Raw genomic sequence first — 19,898 nt, 5'->3', positions numbered from 1 at the left:
TACGGGGTTACACTCCCATATAAAGTTCACTTTTGGTTTCGTAACCATTTTGGGAGCAAGAATCAGTCCCAATATTTAACTATTTGTATGCCCTACTTTGGGTAGCAATCTGTTCAGATTTCTGGGCTGATAGTATGTGGATTTTTGGAGTAAGCTGGCATAATTTTGGTACTGTTTTTGTACCTTAAACCGTGAGCACAAATCTGTCCAGATTTGTGTCCTATATATATATATATATGAGTATTTAGGTCCAAATTGGACCAGATTTACACCCTGCTGGTCTAAGATTTTTAGGACAAAAAATGGACCAGGTTGTAATTGAAAATAAGAGTATCTTATATTCTCGAAAACAGGACAAATTTATAATATGTAAGCATGTATTTTCAAGTCCACAATGGACCAGATTTTTGGGTAGTATGTACTTGTATTCTCAAGCCCAAAATAGACCAGATGTATGAGTTATAGGTGTGTGTGTGTGTGTGTGTGTGTGTGTGTGTGTGTGTGTGTTGTGTTGTCCAAATCAGATCAAATTTATGAGCTTTGAGTGTTTTCCATCATAACTGTATATAAACGCATAGGGTTTTAAACTAATTTTGAGTAGGTCCTATCTTGTCAGTGCATGCTCATAAGAGTATAAGACAAATTTTTGGGGGCACAATTCTAAACTAGCAGTGTATGCACAAAGAGATCCCTAAAATGATTTCTGTGACTACTTCGATCGCATCAAGGCTACACATGTAATAGCTCTAAAGATGATTTTTTTTATCTAAACAGATCTTATAAAGAAGTATTTTTGAAAGCCTCTTTTATATATTAGATATATATAGGCAGATCTCAAATCTTATGTACGAAGCCAAATCAATCAAATTTCATATAAGTTAGATCATTTCTTTGATCCAATGTCCTTGTACGAGTCGAGAAATTTACAATCCCCTTGCTATTCTCTTAATCTTATATCAAATGTAAATGGTTGGGTATGATTCTTATCTTTAGGATTATTTCCCTCACACTCTCACTTAGAGACCGTCTCGATATTCACATCCGAGGTTTTACAAGGCAGGTGATAGCTAACTTTGCTCGTATGGCTTTCAATTCATGCAATAAGAATGGTGAAATATCTTCATTTTTATTGTTTCTAAGTTATTCTATGGTAAATGAAATTTTGTCTCTTATATTAACAAGAGTTGGGTTGGATCGGGCTGAGGCCAACCCTAACCCAACCCATCAAACCTTTTTTTTTTTTTTTCAAATCAAGTCGGTTTGAGTCGGCTTGGGTTTGGGTTAACCCAAGGCTAAATAGAAAAGAATAATAAAAAAAAATTGATCCTAAGAAATCACGATAAAATCAGAGGAGTTAGGTCGGGTTCATATGGGGTTGGGTCGCCCAAGTCTTGTACCCTTAACGAAATTAAATCGATTGGCTTTTTCACACCCAACCCCAACCCAACCCAACCTGAAGAAATGCCAACCCAACACGAACCAAAATCGGGTTGAACCCTAGTACCCTACTAGTTCGGGTTAAGCCCGACCCAAGTGTATTTAATATTTTTTTTACATACTTTTTTTGTTGGGTGGTCCGGGGAAGAGAAGGGGGTTAATTTTTAGTGACTTGTCAACAAAGGAAAGGAAAGGAAAGGCAAGGGGTGGCATGAGAACTGAATAGGATGGAAATATAACACTTAATGTACAGTACCCTAAAAGGCAGAGTGAGACAGGAGGGCGCTTATTCGAATTTCAAACGGGCTCTCGAATCGACGCCAACACCTCCTTCTCAATGTCGTCGTCCGGTTCTCCTCAAACCCTAATCGATCAGGTTTCTTCCTTTCCTTCTCCACAATTTCTTTCCTTTCTTTCCTGTTTTAAATGTCTTTTTACCCCTAGCATACAGTCTTTTGATATTTATAATACATATGCCATGCCTTTTTTTTGTGGGATAATAAGGTGCGCTTAGGGTTGTGTTATGGCGCTTAGGGTTGTGTTATGATTATCTAACTATATCAATTTGGACTACATCACGAATTTTACGTAGAGGGCCATTGTTTTTGGTGAAATTGGGGGTCTTTCACCAATCTGTAACTAGGATTTTCTGTAACCAGCATCAGCACGGGTATCCGGGAAAAAAAAATGAAACCCTTTGGCCCTGTCTGGATTGCAAGAAAAACATTTCTGATGGAAATTTTTTTCTGAGAATTTTTTTTCTTTCAACTATTTAGAGAGAACTGGTATAATTGTGGTTAATTTAGAGGGATATTATCATTAATTGAACATCCCTCTAAATCAAAATTGAATAGGGTTGGCTCAAGTTATATTTTTTTTTGGTGTGTTAAAAAGTAGGAAATTTTAAAAATATTTTTCCTTTCCAAATAGTTCCAAACCAAGCTGGTCCTAAGGCGGGCTTGGATTCCATGAATTTTCTGGAATAGTTTGGAAAGGGAAAATATTTTTAAAAGTCGCTACTTTTTCTACATACTAGGAAGATAACTTGAAGTATTCCTATTCAATTTTTTACTCAGTGAAACTATCGATTTATGATATTATCTATCTATCTAAATTAACCGTAGTCATATCATTTCCCTCTAAATTGTGGAAAGAAAAAATTTTCGCAAGAAAAACTTTTTCGTTAGAAATGTTTTTCTTGCAAACCAAACAGGGCCTTAATTTATCTTATTTTCATTTTTTTGGTATTATTTTTGTACTATTTCTAAAGTTTTAATGTAATTTAGGATTTAAATTTTATGTTTTATGATGAACACAAAATTTGTATAGTATAATCTGATTTTTTGGAAGCTTTTTGTTTTTTTTTTAATGAAAACGAGATTGATTAGAGGGGGGGGGGGGGGGGGGGGGGGCATGTAGTGCCAAATCTTGAAAGTATTGGAGTTCACACCAAAAGTAGTGAGTTTATCTGCCTTATAATTTGAATCTCCAATAAGATGTGAAGTATGTCATGTAGGGCCAGAGGTAGTAAATGATGGATGCCCTGCAATATGTGTGTGCTGAAAATATGGTGCTGGAATGCCACTCTTTGTCCATCTATGCCGTTTAATCACTCCCCTTATGTCCAAAATTCATAGACTAAGGAGCTCAATGCCAATCATAATGCAGAACGTTGACAGATACCAATCCTTTTATTGGTTGATTCTGCAAAATTAGAATAACATGCTGTTCTTTATTCGAATATCACCCCATTTTGCCTTAAAAAAGAAGAAGAAAGAATACCACTCCATTTCCGCTAGGACCTGAGACACCGTTTTGTTTAGGTGAAGCCTTGCTGCTACCTTTAAGATTTGGTTTTAGCTGACTACTTCCACCCTATGTCACAAATATCTCCAATATTTTCAAAATATAGTGTTTTTATCGTGATATTTTGATAAAACAATAAAATCCCGAAATAATCCCAAGATTTTAAAAATATAGCGATATTTTCATTTTTATCATAAATATCACGATATTATCCCGATATTTTTACTATATTTTTATTATATTTTCCCTTAAATTTTCTGTATTTATATTTTTAAATACTTTTATTTTTATTGTTTTTTTCCGATATAAACCTGAAAAAAATAATTTTTTAATATATCCCGAGATTTTTCCTTGCCGAGAAATTCCCGAGAAGGATATTTGTGACATAGCTTCCACCGTGTGACTGGTTGCAACATCCGGTTGCACTAGGCATCTTTCTCCCCCGTTCACTCACCTACACCCCTTCTATTCTTCTCTCGGCAGTTCTCTCTTTATTTCTTGATTACCTCCACCTATCTTTACTGTCTCTGCAAACTTTTGGGTCTTTTAGAGAGTGGTTTCGGGACTGTTTAACAGTCCCTCTTTCTCATCTTCACCTAATTTCTTACCCTTTCCCAGTCCTTGCTGTATTTTTCTTACTCCATAGAGACACTATTGTTTGTAGAGATATTTTATTGATTTCCTCTCAGATCTGCTCGCCTTTTTGCAGAGTTTTTTTCTTCTTTTCTTAGACCACTTTCCTTTCATTCGTACTGCACACGAGCACAGTCTCACCATATTTCCACTCCGGATATCACCTACTGTTGTTTGCTGCGCCATCGGGACTGTTTGGGGCTTCTCCACCACCATCTTGGACCTCCAGCATGTGAGATTCGAGGTCGATGTGCTCACTTTTCTGGGTGAGATCCTTCCTACAACCATTTTAGCCATATTAGACCCTAATTTGAGCCAGCGATACCTTTAGGACTGTGATCTTTGCATATATCTTATCCTTGAGCCTATTTTCTATAGTTTAGTGGTTACTTTGGGCCATAGAATTCTCCTTTTCTTTAAATAAGCTATTGCTTTCTTTAATATCCTCATTTTAGAAGCAACTCATTGATGGAGGCCAAAGGAAAGAAGAAAGAGAAACTAGAGAGGGAAGTTGTTCTCCAACTTGTTCTCAAGTGGGGCCTGTGAGAACCTCCTACTCCCTATTGAAGACGAGGAAGGATGTTAAGCTTAGAGTTAGTTTCTAATTTAGAATTGTTTAGTTTATTTTTCATTTAGGAAGGATGCTAAGTTTATGGATTAATTAATTAGTTTATTTTTTATTTTGGTAGTTTAGGAAAGTTAATTGTTCTTAGAGTTAGTTTCCAATTTACAAATATTTCATTTTTAGTTGCTTGAACTTAATTATATTTTAAAATAGTTTCTGATTTAAGAAGATTTTCTTTTAAGAAGGATGTTAAGTTTAGATTGCTAGAAAAATTAATTGGAAACCATTAGTTGGAACTTGGAATATGATTTGGGTTTTTAGAGTAATTTAGGAGCAGTGTTCTAAAAAGCGCTGGGCGGCTGACTGACCTCCCAGCGCCCAGGCGGCGCCCAAGCCTTTTGAGGCGTTTTTCATTTCTTTCAGATATTAATATATTTTCATAATATCTTGCATTTTTTTATATTAAATATAAATACTCGAATACATAACAATCTAAACCATTTTATGCATAAGCACTAAACATTAAATAATAACAAAAAGTCAAAAACATAATAAGAAATTAAGCATAAAGTACTTAATAATTTAAGTATTTAACAATACAACACAAATCCATGACAAAAAAAAGATTAAAATCCAAGCACTTCTTCAGTCTTCACCAATCATTGTCCTCTCCCTCTAAGACCAAGACTTTATCTTCATCTGAGTCTTCAAACCCGCCCCGTCTAGGCCCACGCTCATCGCCCAGGCGCCGCCTCATCGCCCAGGTGCCGCCTCATCGCCTAGGCGGCCGCCTAATAACACCCAGGCGGTGAGACCGCTTTTTTAAACGTTTAGGACCTGGGCGGTGCGTTTTTTCTGCGCCCAGCGCCTAAGCGGCCGCCTTTTAGAACAGAGTTTAGGAGGCTTGCTATGCACGTCATGGGAGTATGACTTTTGTGTAAGTATTGTATGCCTCTTGGCTATCGACATGATGAATTGATGAATAAAGCTTTTGTTTGCAAACTTGCTACGTGTGGATTTGATGTGTATTGTGTACAGTATTGGTTGATGCCCCACGAAAACCATTGGTGTGATGCCTTTGGTCCATCTGGTATGACTCTGTAACTTGTCTTCTTAACTTCTTCTTTAAGGTGATTAATTCTCTTTAAATTTCAGTTCTTATTTCCCTAAATGATTCCAACCATAGTTTTGAAACTCCCCCGCATCATCCTGGACTCCTCTGAGTCGACTCCCTTTTGCCTTGGCCGCCTTCCGCATTTTGCCTTACAAAGTCAATAAAAACTCCTTTGACTCTCCCGACTTATGACCGTATCAACTGAGTACTCGACCGCGTCATACCGAGTTGTCTAGGATTTTTTTGGCCGCCTTTTGACCCGCATCCGCATTTCAAACTCTGATTCCAACTAATTCTTTACTTGTTGGCTTCATGACCATTTTTTGCTGATGTTATTATGTAATCATGGACCACTCACTTCAATGGCAGTATGATGTTTAAGGTTTCACAAAATGTGAAAGAATGGCAGTCCGATGTTTAAGGCTTAGTTTTAAAACTCTCCCGTGTCCGCGTCAACCCCCTTTTACCTTGGCTGCATTCCGCGTTCCGTCGCATCCCCATTCCATGTTCTGCCCTACATAGTCAATAAAATCTTCTTTGACTCTCCCGAATTATGTCCACGTCAACCGAGTACTCATACGTGTCAACCGAGCACTCGACCGTTTCGTGCCGAGTCGATTAGGATTTTCTTCGGCTGCATTCCGCGTTGCATCCGCAGTTTTAAACATTGTCTTAAGGTTTCACAAAAACTGAAAGAAACTAAGAAAGAAACTTGGAACATAATTTTTTTTTGGAGAATTGATATTCTCTTATCCCAGATTATATCAAAGTTAAATCAAGTTAAAACTAGACTTATTAGCAAACAGATGGGCAATCAACTTATTGAGAGGGATAAAGATCTCCGTCAAAAGTGCTCAAACAAAAAAATGCAGATCTTCATCAAAGGTATCTCAAGATATCTTCTTGAGAGCAACGCATAGGCACTAAAAAGTTCAGGGCTGATTGGTTGAACTTGGGTAAAAGGAACTCTCATATTTTTGAGAAGAAGACTTCAGCTTCTTAGTTTTTTTTGAAGCATTCTTGCAGATATTCAAACCCACATCTCATTTCTAAAGTATTTTGATGTCCCATCATTTATGAGTGAAGATTGTATGAAAGGGTTACACCATTCCCATCCAAAAGGATATTAAGTATTTCATTTAGATCAAGCCACAAACTAATAATATCAAGATGGAGTTTGATGTTTTTTTGGAGGACGATGTTGGGCATATTGGTGTTATTCTTAGAGATGAAATAGTGCCTACATTTTTACTTTTTCTCAAGAACCAACATGTTCATATATTGACATTCTTGAATTAAAGGCCATTCACATGGACCTTCTCTGCGCCTCCAATTTGATTTTACTAGGATCTGGGTTGAATTGCTGTCAATGTCGTTAATGGGAAATGCCCTTGTCCTTGGAAACAATGTTTCAAGTTTCAGTTTCGTTATGCATTTCTGTCATGACGGAAATGGAAAGATGACGGTTTTTGATGGAAATTCGGTGGAGATCCTATAAAATTACAGAAACACATGGAAGTATACGCAAAAGATGAACATTTAAGATGAAAGTGCTAAAATAAGCTCAAATACATGCTAAAAAAACATCACATAAACAAAAAAACCACCATAATTGTTTAACAACATCGAACACGTTGTGACATTCTGACATGTCTGATTATTCAACACGTACCATATTTCACACGTAATTCATATAAGTATTTTATACATAATACACATCAATATAATTATGCAACACATACAGGTATATTATACCACAATACATTACGGTTTTGGTTTTGGTATGCGTTTCAGTTTTGGTACACATTTTGCTGGGTATGGAAACAAAAATATTTCGGTCGTTTCGTTTGAGTTTCGGTGAAAATTTAAGATTATGCTTGGATAGTCCTTAGCGTTGTAGCTGATATTAAAAAGCTCCCTCTTTTTTTAGATAGAAGTACATGACATTTTTTTTTGAATGGCTAGAATTACATGGCATTTAAATTTTGAAGTTTTATGTAAAGAATGAAAAAAAAAGAAACAGATAACTTGACATTAAATTTTAGTGTAGCAAAGAACCCTATGCCATTGACTAGTTGTATCACAACCTATGATTTGTGGACACGGACACGAGTGTCGCGTGTCGACACGGACACTGAAAATCTCCAAAATTTAGAAACGGGGACACGGCTAAAATAGAAAGGATATATATGATAGAACAACAAATATTAGTTAAAGAAGAGCTAAAAAAGAGTTTATAATCAAAGAATAGTTAATACTAAAAGAGGTAAACGCAATATGCAGTACTAAACGGAATGTCACACTTGACACGACGCAAAAACATGTTCACACACCCACATGAAGTCTAACACTTATAGCAGTACAGTTAAAAGTGTCCAAAGGAGTGTCGACACGGGTGGACACGCGTGTCGTGTCGGACACGGCAAGACACGTGTGTCAGCAGTAAATTCAAAGTGTCGGCCAAATCATAGATCACAACATATATTCAGGCATTATATAACATCTAATATATAGTATATCCTCCTCGCACCTCCCATGTTCTACGCCCTTCAAGTAGGGGCATAACATCAGTTCGTATCATGTATCACATTCTCCAGTCTGCCTAGCTGGTATTCATGTGTTTGCACACTCGTTCTCTCTTGCAAAATGATAATCTACCATGGTGTGCTTAGTCCTTGTGTGAAGGACTGTTTGTCATAGTGCAGATAGTATTTTATCACAATAGATATTTGGAGGCTCTTCAACTTTGATTTTTTATCTTGCTTGATGGCATTTGAGTCTTGTATGTTTGTTGTTGTTATGGGCATGGGTTGATAAATACTCTGCCTATGCATAAGGCTTTGCGCGAAAATATGCTTTTCCAAGTAACCAAGCTATTCCATTGAAAACACAAAAGCTAATGGTTGAGTGTTCTTCTTCTTTTTTTTTTTAAATTTTTTGTTGTTGTTAAATGATACAAATTTCATGTGTGAAAGGCCCTTCTGTCATGGAGAGTCGTGTAAGACCCGTGACACTTGGCACACTCCATAGTCCATGCATAAGTTCCCTTGTAACCAGTGCTGCATGGCACACATGTGGAATCTAGGTATTTTTTCAGTTTTTATGTTTTTTATTGAAAACCCAAAAAATTTGTGTGCATTTATTAGTATTTATACCTTTATAATTATAACCTTAGTTGTAAATTCCGTTCCGGTGGCCATTCCGTTTTGGCCACCGAAACGGAATTTGGGTGGGATTCCGGTCATTCCGGTCGAAACTTTTCGGTCACACAAATCCCCTTTCTCGAAATTTCGGTGGGATTTCTGTTATTCCGGTGCATTCCAACGGCCATAAAATGGTCAACAGTCATTAAATGAGGGTAAAAGGGTCAAAAAGCAATCCCAATGGCTATAATGGCATTGTCATATTTTTTTCAAAAAATTTGTGCATTTTCAGTTGATTCTGGGCGAAATAGGGCATTCTGCCGGAATGGACCGGAATGGGCCGGAATTCCGGCCGGAACGAAAAATATGGCCAAACCGTTCTAGATTCTGAGCCAGAATCGGAATTCCGGTCCATTCCGGCCGGAACGGAACGGAATTGATAACTAAGATTATAACCTATTTCAACCCAACGTAATATTGTGAACTGTGTTTAAAGCTATTTCTGTAGACACCTGACCTTAAACTTATTCGTCTATCATTGCGTTTCATGACTTCATGATAAATTGACGATATTTTAATTATTTATTCGTCTATCATTGTAGGAATTGTCAGATTCTCAAGATATTTTAAAATTAACGATTCGGACCATGAAACAGTTATTCAAGTTTTACATAAGCGAATGGTAAAGCAGAAAGGCACCTATCCATAACACTATTAGACCATCCAAGAAAATCTTGGCTGATTTAGAGAGATTCACATTTTGCTGCTAAGTGTCTGGCTTCCCTAAAAAAAAGGTAACTTGGACTCAAGGTTTTAAATTTCGGACTGAAATTCGGGTTTCGGTCGATTCCGAAATCAAAATTGCGATTACTTGAAACGTTACTTTATTTCGACCGAAATTTCGGTCCGAAATTGTAGGAGAATCCACTTTAAAAGGTACACTTTATTAATTATTTAGGATTTCCCCGAAACTTCGGGCGAAATTACCGAAATTTCGAAAATTTCGCCCGAGATTTCAGGCGGTATAAAATATTACATTTTTTATTTCGCGGGATTTTGAACGAAATTTCGGCAAAAATTTTGGTTTCAGTGAGTACCGAAACGCATTACGAAACCGAAATTTAAAACCTTGCTTGGACTTTCTTTGGTCAATGCATTGAGTACTGCGTTTCTCATCCGTTGTCCATCCTAGAAGTAAGCCTTCATTAATCAAGCAATGTTACTTGTGATTAAGACTTCTTCGTGGATCTATAAGTTGCCTGGAAAGGTTAATACTAACCTGCTGTTATTAAATCCTTCTTAAAAACATTTTTGGTGGCATTATGAGAGATTCAATGGTAGTTTTTTTGTTGCTTCGTGTAGGTTTTTTGATTTTTCTGTAAATGCCAATTGTTCATTGAACTGCTATGTTCAACAGCATTTATGATGAATTGTGAGAAGGCACGCTGTGATTGTCCTCATAGTTATTGAATTTGCTGTTATTATATGCTGGTGTGTTTCCATTATCGTCTTCTTGTAGTTGCATTAACCTTTTATGCATGTCGAGGCTCGATCTTCAGAGTCTGACAATTCCTAGACACTTTAGGTCCTAATGTAGCTTATTTTCTTTTGTTGCCTATTCTGTTTCTTACCTATTATAAATGAGGTTCTCTTGCATTAATTCTATATTCTGCAGTGGTTTCTAAAACTTCTTCCAAACTTTCCTAAGCTTAATCAAGAACACAAATTTTAATGGTAATTTCATTTTCTTCAGTTTCACATAAATTACAATCACCTTCTCATCTGTTTGACCTCCTACTATTCACAGTTTTTCACTTCACGGAAAAGGAGACCTCTATTGCCCTGTCCAAAGGATGATAAGACTGGCAAAGTTGCAAAAAATGCACTTGATGGATCTCCTAGTGCCAAAGGTACTCTAGATAATTATCTGGTGAATTCTCATGAAGATAATTGTCTAGTTAAGCCTCCACATGCAAATCATGGTGCCATGCCAAGGGAAGGTCCTGTTAAAAGGAATTTGACATTGGAGATTAACTTAGCTTCTGAAGTTATAAATGGACCTATCTTTTCCTCGAACAATTTGGGGAGCGAAGAGCATTCTCAAAAGGTTGAATCCTTGGGAGAAGTTAAAAAAGAGACATTGCATGAAATATCTACGGAAGGAATTGAGCCAGATAAACATGATGATGTTGTGACCAGATCTCGCAAGGAGAATCTGGAACTGAAAGGCTTTGCAGAGGATTTTTTATCTTTATATTGCAGGTAACATTTACATTGTCCACCTTTCAAGTACCAAATTTTTTTTCTCCCTTTTAGATTCCACAAAATAGTGTAGCACTGTTATGCTATTTTGTGGCTCACATTTTTTGGTCTGTCGGACCAGATAAGTTATCTGGTCAGTCGACCAGATATAAGGCGGGCCCACATTGTTTGCGTGTTCCAAACCATTCATCTGATGGGCCCTGACATAGATAGGGCGTGCCCAAAAAGTCATCTCCGTAGGATCATCCTAACCCTTCGATTTGTGGAGGTTTAAAATGGACAGATTTGTGGGGCTTTAAACTCGTCCATTTTAACCTGCACAAATCGAAGGGTTAGGATGATCCTATGGAGATGACTTTTTAGGCATGCCCTATCTATGTCAGGGCCCATCAGATGAATGGTTTGCATCACTCAAACAACGCGGGCCCACTCTATTTCTGGTCGACGAACCTGATAACTTTTCCCACACACAGACATACACACCACACACACACAGACACACACACACACACACACACACACACACACACACATATATATATATATATATAACTTGCTCCTTCATCATATTCTTTGGTTTGAGATCATTCCTCTATGTTCTTAGTGAACTTCCATCAAGTGTGAGTTCCCCTACGAAACAGAAGTTGAATGCGCAGGAGAGAAATGCTTGCCCATCTCTGCTAATCAGCAGCTCTAAAACTAGCAAGAAGCAATGTCTTTCAGTCTGTGATCAGTTCCCAAAAGAAGTAGCAAACACCCGCTCAGATCAGGAATCTCCTGAAAATGTGAAGTCCGGGGATGCAGTCATTGGCCTTTCTGGTTATCTTGAAGTAAGTGCTGATCAATCCACTGTCAAAATTTCAACTTAAAATCTATGAGTGTTAATTTGGTTTAAGTTTTATGCAGGGGACAGATAGCAAGACTGACAAGGAATATGAAAGCACATGCATTGGGGCTCACTCAGGCTTGAAGAAATCCAATAAAACTCCTAATTCAAGCTTACACAAGGCAAAATGTTATACGCCTGGCTCATCAGCTAATTTATTGTCTAAGAATGAAACCCCCAAATGGGTATGCAGAGGTTCCCTGTTTTCTCCCGGAGATGCATTCTGGAATGAAGCAGTCGAAGTTGTTGAAGGTTTAATTGCCCCAGTTGATAAATTTTCTGTTCAACTGTCCAAAGGGATTATTACTGTTGTCAACGGAGAAAGCTCGAGAAATGGAAGGTGTGATCAGAATGTTTCCAGATCATCTGAAGGTGATGTAACCAAGCATTTGAAATTGAATGCTTCTGTTGAATCATCAAAAGTGCATTCTGAAGAAAATGATTTTCCGGGGATTGTTTCACACAATGAAGCATCTCCGTTGCCTGTTAGGCATTTTGATTTCTCGTTTGAGGACAAAAATTTGGATGGGAATTTTCCAGAGAATGCATCTGATTTGGCAATAGGCAAAGGAAAAGGGGGTTTTTTGAGTAAAGAGAATGACTCTGAAGCTATTGATGGTAAAAAAAAGTTATTCCCTGGTTTGCCTGTTGCTCATAGTGACACATCTAAGATACCAGAGATAAAAGTGAAGAGTAGTTCCACCGCATACAGCAAATACAATGAAGCCAGCACCCCGTCAAGTTCCATGCCACTAAATGATTGTCTACAGATTAAGAGTTGGCTTCCCTCTGAACTTTGCAATATTTATTCGAAGAGAGGCATTTCAAAACTTTATCCTTGGCAGGTTATTTCTCAACTACTAGTCATTCAATTTTCTTGTCCTATGTCACTCTACTGATATATACAGTTTGGCTAAGTAAAATTGAGGGAATTGTAAGTCATGGTCATTGGCTCATTGCTATGATGTGGTGCCTATGTGCTAACAGTAACTCAGCATAGGTTGAGGAACCACCGTGCTTTTATAGGAAATGTTTCAAATTGTTATATTTCTCATAGTTATTCTTTAGCCTCTGTTTGCTTGGCTTTGTATGGCTTGTTTATTCCAATATTATTTTTAGCTGGTTGTATCTGTCTTCTCTATAGACCTACTAAAAGAAGACTTTGTCTCTATAGGGGTTGGGTATATAGCACAATTGGTTGAGGCTCTCTATCTCAACCTTGTGGTTGTAGGTTCAATCCTAGCTTTTGTCGCTGTTAATGTGGCTTATATTACTGATTAGAACTTGTCTTGTTTTCTGGTTTTTTTTTATTTGAAATGGTAATCTTGTTTTGTAGTTAGTAGGTTCTTGTCCTACGTTGTTGCTTTCAGTTGCCCGAATCCTCTTAATGAAGAAGTCTGAGCCTGGGTTGTTTTATCTTGAATATAAAATTCCTATGTGATATTTCCTGTTTGATGCCTTAACCATGGAGCGTGAAGTAGCTATCCTTTTACCCTCGTGAACTGATGACACCTTCTCTTGTGTCATGGGTATACACTTTCTTTTGCTAAATCTTTTATGTTGATGTTTTTCCGTTCTTTGCATGTTTCTTCCACTTTTCTTCATACTTCTTTCTTCTTTCTCTTTTTGTGTGTTTCTATAATTTTTATTTTAATGTGTGTGTTACTCCAGTGCAAATTGGTTGCTTGAGTGATTTACTAGGTTGTAATTAGGCTCACTTTTTCACGGACATACTCATTCCCTTCATTTTTTGCATAATTGAGGTTGAATTTTAAAATGAAGGTTCATAGTTTCACATGATAAATGCATCCAGGTTGTTTATATTTATTTATGTTTGTATAGATCTTTCTGTTAAATATATAAACATTGTAATTTATGTTTTTCTATATGTAGGTTGATTGCCTTCTGGTCGATGGTGTCTTGCAGAAAAGAAATCTTGTTTACTGTGCTTCTACAAGGTATTGATATTGATAACTTCGAAGTTCATTTTTGTACTTGCTATCCTGTAACCGTTTGTTATTCATTTTGATTTTATAATTCAAAACTTTATGGAAGCTAGATTAAAAAATCAAGCACAGAAATTCGAGGAAACATCAAAAATTAGCGTTCAAAGATCCCAAGAAAGGAGCAACTCAAATCTTCAATTCTTACAACATAACAATAGCATAGATAAAATCCCTCAAAACATAGTACATGTAATCTCTAGACAACCCTAAAACCCATTTTTAATCTCATTCCTTCATTAACATCAAACCATGGTAGCCGGAAACTTCTTTGGCTGGCGGGAAACTCGTTTCTCCTAAAACGCGTTTCGGAAATGTTCCCGAAACATGATAGAAAAAATTGAGGAAACGTTTCCAAAGCATATGGGAAACATATAAGAAACTTATGTGAAACATGTGTGAAGCCTTGAGAAACGTATGAAAATTTGTAGAAAACGTATTTGAAACGTGTGGGAAACATGTGTGAAACTTACGACAATCGTTATGGAAAAAACACACTAAAAAATTGTGGAATAGATATTAAAAAGGAAAACAATAGCATATATTGTTAAGCAAAATAAAAGTAAGAAATATTCACATAGAATTTGAAATTAAAAATTTTTAAATTTCCAAAAACATATATTTCGTGTTTTCCTTTCGTTTCATGTGTTTTCACTTGTGTTTCTCTATCATTTCTGAAATGTTTCTAATGCGTCTCTTAAGACGTTTCTCAATGTGTTTCTCATGCGATTTCTATCGTTTTCCGTTTCCGTTTCACGTTTTGCTTCCCGAATTCGTTTCCTACCTTGGTGACTATGCGGTCCCATAGAGATCTTCAAAACATGATGTAAATTGTATTAAAGTTAAAACAATTACTCGGTCACTAAGTTATGCTCTCTGAAAGGTCAGGATACATAAACTTTTGTGACTTGGATTTTGCTCTGTATCAATCTCTTCTGGTTAGAAATAATTCGTCCTCAAGTTTTCATCTCCCAACTCTTTCCTATTCTCTTCATCTAAATTTGAACACGTGTGAAAAATGTTATCAACTAATCGGACATGAATTAGAAATCTGATCTAATTTTTATGGACTTCCTAATCAAGATTTTATGGACCCACCCCTCATCAGTCTGAATCAATGGAAGTGTCATCTTGTCCGCAATTACCAAACATTCTTTATCAAATTGTACATTCTAAAAAATTTCCTTCAACTCCTTACAATGTTTGAACTTTCACCCATTTCAAAAAAAAATGTTTGAACTTTCATGAAAATATTAGGGGATCTCTTTGGGACATATGAAATCGCTAAATCAAAGAACATATTTTTCGGCATAGCCAAAACTGCTTCGAATCTTCAACATAGACGAATATATCAACCGCTTCCATTACATTATCGTCCTCTTCATAAAAGATTGGTTCATTGTCTTAAACAGTCATTTCAGTCTACAAAATTTTTTTGGATGATAGTTTCTACTACTATTGTTTCATGGCCGTAGACATGCTCTTGAGAAATCAATGTTCATTGGGAATATAGAATGCTGTAATACTTTTTCATTGCTTTTGGTATTTTAATGGTTTCTATGCATTTTGACACCTGTCAACTGTTTATGATAGATATTCAAGAACATGTTACTAATGTTCAAGATTTGTTGGTAATTTATTAATCATGATAACTGTTAGAATAAGCTTATGTAGCCCGAGGGCATTATAGTCTTTTCATAATATATATATATATATATATATATATATATATATATGTGTGTGTGTGTGTGTGTGTGTGTGTGTTAGGGCAAATACCTAACACAACTTTTCATTCTCTAATCTCTCTGTTAACATGGTATCGGAGCCCTAGGGTTCTTCGATGCCGTAGGGAACACCGACGCCGCCACCTCCACCTTTCTTTCTGTGCCGTCCCCTCCTAGCCCTGTTCCTTCTCTTTTTTTTTTGTGCCGACCCTTCTTCCCCACCCTTAAACCCTAACCCTCGCAAACCCCACCCCACCCCTCCCAGCCTTGCCGCCTCTCTTCTTCCTGCCGCCGGCGCCCCAGTCTTGATCTGCACCCCCCCGCCCGCAGGAATTTTCTTGGCCCGAAATTTTTTTCCTAGAATTTGGATTTGCACCCCCCTCCCAAAAAATTTCCAGGTGGGAAATTTTTTTCCCTGGAATTTGGATTCCCCTACCCCCCCACCCAAAAAAAAAAAAAAAACTTTCCCAGATTTTTTTTTTCAGACTTCTGATTTGCCCCCCCCCCCCCCTCACCTCCCCAAGGTTTCCAGATGACTTGAGCTTTGTCCCTATGTTTCGTTGGAGTTCCACAAGTGTGGGGCTTCGTGCTTGTTCTTTCGGAGTCCTTCCTCCGCTGGATGTTTGTGGTTTTTCCCTCTGATTGTTTGTCTTCGTAGCGATCTGCTTGCTTATATTTGGCTGCCCTTTCTTTGGGTGTCTGTGATTGTTGTGGTGTGTGTTGTTCGGTTTGCTTCACCGACATCTTTTTTTTTTTGAGTTTTGTTGTTTATTATGGCCTTGCCCCATCAACTTCTTCCACCGGTTCAGTTCCGTTCCCGGTGACCTCTATGACATCCATTAAGTTGGACGGTGCTAATTACCTTGCTTGGAGTCGTTCTGTTTCTCTCTATCTGCGAGGTTAGGGCAAGTTACGTTTCATCACTACAGATCCTCCAAATCCAAAAGATGCTGGTTATGATAAGTGGAGTTAGGAGGATGCCCAGCTCCAGTCTCTTCTCTGTCAGAGTATGGAACCAAAGATTGCGAGCCACATGCTATTTCTGGATACATCACGGGCAGTCTGGTTGCATGCTGAGACACTCTATTCCGGCAGCAACAATCTCACGCGGATTACTGATGTTTACAGTGACTTCTTTCGTATCTCGCGTGGCGATAAGACCGTCGCTGAGTACTATTCGGACTTTGTTGGTCTCTGTGAGCATATTGTTATTTATCATCCACTGTCCACCGACCTTACGGTATTGGCTCAACAGAAGAATGAGCTCCGTACTACTCGCTTTTTGGATGGCTTAGGGCCTGAGTTTGTCCCTCTTTGGCAGCATATCCTTGGGTTACGCACGCTCCCATCTTTGGATGAGATCTTTTCTCGCGTTCGGCGCGCTCTACGTATCGATCCGGCTATCTCTGTTGCTGGCGATCAGTCCGCTTTTGCTTCCCAGTCTGGTTCCTTTCAGGGCACTTGTGGTCGTGGTCGTCGCGGATAGAGCCGTGGCTTTGGCCGAGATTCAGGGGGAGGCCGTACTTCTGGGGGTTGTGGCTCCCGTTATTGCACTCATTGTGACATGGAGGGTCACACTATTGATTTATGTTACGATCTACATCCTGAGCTGCGTCCCACTCGAGCCGCCCACTTCGCTTATGAGACACCTGCTGCACCTACTCTTGCTACCTCAGACACCATGGTGGTCTCTTGGACTGAGTATGAGTCACTTTTGCACCTATAGGAGAAAGGGAAACAACTGGCTGCTTAACTTACCACAGAAGGTTGCAACCCATCTTGCTCCCTTAGCCACTCCGATTCCTGGCTCATTGATTCTAGTGCCTCTCATCATATGACCGGTAATAGTACACATCTTAGTTCCTACTAAGATGGTCACCTTGGCCAATGGGACTCGATGTCCTATTTCAGGCACTGGAACTGTTATAGCCACATCCCACTTATCCTTATCTTCCGTACTCTGTGTTCCTACTTTTCCCTGCAATCTGCTTTCTGTTAGTCAGCTTACTAATCGCCTTAACTGTTCAGTAACATTCTTTCCATCTTATTGTGTTTTTGAGGACCTTGCGACCGGGAAGAAGATTGGCTCGGGGCATGAGACAGCTGGCCTTTACAACCTGGATGATGCTATCACTCCCACGGCGTTTAGTACCTCAGCAAATTCCTTTATGTGGCATTGCCGGCTCGGTCATCCTTCTTCTGAGCGTCTGCAGCGTTCTTCAGTTGTTTCTGGTGTTATTAGTCATTTTCATTGTGAGTCCTGTCAGTATGGAAAACACCACCGTGTTTCCTACCCGTCTCGTTCTGTTAGTCGTGTCAGTAGTCCTTTTGAGTTAGTGTATGCTGATGTTTGGGGTCCATGTCGTACTCCTATGTTTGGTGGGAAGTACTTTGTTATTTTTGTTGGTGATTTTTCCAGGATGACCTGGCTTTATATAATAAAGGATCGTTCTGAGGTGTTTTCTACATTTTGTTTATTTTATGCTGAAATTACAAATCAATACTCATCTTCCCTTAAATGTTTACGTACTGATAAAGCCCGTGAGTATTTTTCTGATCGGCACAGTTTTCAGGAGTTTCTTTCTAGTCGTGGAATTATTCATCAGTCGTCTTATGCCCACACTTCACAACAGAATGGTGTTGCCGAGCGGAAAATACGGTATCTTGTAGATATAGCTCCCTCCATTCTATATCAGATACATGTTCCCAAACCTTTTTGGGCAGACGCTATGCTTACAGCCTGTTTTCTGGCTAATCATCTACCCTCTTCAGTTCTTAGCAATCGGTCCCCTTTTTTGGTGTTACACTCTTCTGAGGATCTGTTTCCGTTACCTCCCAAGGTGTTTGTGTGTGTTGGCTTTGTTCAGGATCTCACCCCAGGACTTTATTCACGAACCCAGAAGGGTTACCGATGCTACAGTCCCCAGCTTTGCTGCACATTTATCAGTCCCGATGTCTCTTTTTTTGAGGATACTCCCTATTTTCCTGCTTCATCTTCTTTACCGGTATCTCCTCCTCCGTTGCCATTGCCGGTTCCGATTCCAAGTTTGCCACCAGATTCGGTACCGGTTCCAAGTTTGCCACCGGATTAGGTTCAGCGTCCCGTACAGGTATATACTCGCAAGCGTTTTACTACTTCAGTTGAGCCTTCATGCCCTGCCATCTTCTCTCAGCAAGCAGGTTCGTCTTTACCCTCATCCTCTAATGATGCTGCTCAGGTTGATGACTCTCCTGATGCCCCCATTGCGAGCCGTACTCGTTCTTGTACCACTCATCACCCTATTTCTGATGCGGTAAGTTATGCTCGGTTATCTCCTTCGTATACCGCATTTATCTCATCTTTCTCATCAATTTCTATTTCTTATTCTGCTCGAGAGGCTATGCTTCATTCAGGATGGCGGGCAGCTATGGAGGCTGAGATGGATGCCTTGGCTAAAAATCAGACATGGCAGTTGGTTTCCCTTCCTCCTGGTGCTTAGGTAGTCGGATGTAAATGGGCGTTCACCGTCAAATACCTACCTGATGGCTCTGTTGAGAGGTTAAAAGCCCGTCTTGTTGCAAAGGGCTTTACTCAGACTTATGGGATTGATTATGCTGAGACGTTCTCTCCAGTGGCAAAGATTCCGTCCATCCGTATATTGATTTCTTTGGCCGTGAATCAGTTTTGGCCACTATATCAGTTGGATATCAAGAATGCGTTCCTCCATGGTGATTTGCAGGAGGAGGTGTATATGGAGCAACCACCAGGGTTTGTTGCTCAGGGGAAGTTGCAGCATACCGTCTGTAAGCTTAGAAAGGCGATTTATGGTCTAAAACAGTCTCCTAGTGCTTGGTTTGGGAGATTCAGTGAGGCCATCCTACGATTTGGTTTGAAACAATGTGCTGTAGGCCATTATGTATTCGGCTCTCGAAACAAGGATGGTATGATTCTCCTGGTTGTATATGTTGATGACATTGTTATTACAGGGAATGACAAAGTAGGAATACAATGCCTCAAAGATTTCCTTCAGAATGAATTCAGCACAAAAGACCTTGGTGTTCTGACATACTTCTTAGGCATTGAAGTGGCATATTCACAAAAGGGGCTATCTTTGTCCCAAAGGAAGTATGAACTTGATATTTTGGAAGAAACAGGTCTTCTGGAGGCAAAACCTGCACAGACTCCTATGAATCCGAATATCAAGCTTTCACCTGATCAGGGGGAGCTACTAGAAGATCCTGGTCGATACAGACGGTTGATCTATCTCACAGTCACTCGTCCGGACATTGCATATGCTGTTGGTGTGGTTAGCCAGTATATGAGTGCGCCTCGGACATTACATTGG

General features: G+C 38.7%; 1 protein-coding gene across 6 annotated transcripts in view; it reads left to right on the top strand.

The window, feature by feature from the left end:
- The first annotated feature begins 1,678 nt into the window (after positions 1-1,678).
- LOC143854101 (MUS308 and mammalian DNA polymerase-like protein) overlaps positions 1,679-19,898 on the top strand; it is a 92,790-nt gene continuing 74,570 nt past the window's right edge. For all 6 annotated transcript variants that reach the window (XM_077363905.1, XM_077363898.1, XM_077363860.1 and 3 more), the window contains exons 1-5: positions 1,679-1,813; positions 10,506-10,960; positions 11,565-11,790; positions 11,867-12,691; positions 13,740-13,804. In XM_077363905.1, coding sequence (XP_077220020.1) covers positions 1,775-1,813; positions 10,506-10,960; positions 11,565-11,790; positions 11,867-12,691; positions 13,740-13,804 — 1,610 coding nt within the window. In that variant the 5' untranslated portion in view covers positions 1,679-1,774. The remainder of the gene's footprint in view (positions 1,814-10,505; positions 10,961-11,564; positions 11,791-11,866; positions 12,692-13,739; positions 13,805-19,898) is intronic.

Source organism: Tasmannia lanceolata, unplaced genomic scaffold (genome assembly GCF_043159265.1).
Source record: "Tasmannia lanceolata isolate RefF3 unplaced genomic scaffold, GAP_Taslan_0.1 ptg000003l, whole genome shotgun sequence".
NCBI lineage: Eukaryota > Viridiplantae > Streptophyta > Magnoliopsida > Canellales > Winteraceae > Tasmannia > Tasmannia lanceolata.
Note: the sequence above shows the minus strand (reverse complement) of the source record. Positions and strands in the feature narration are given on the sequence as shown.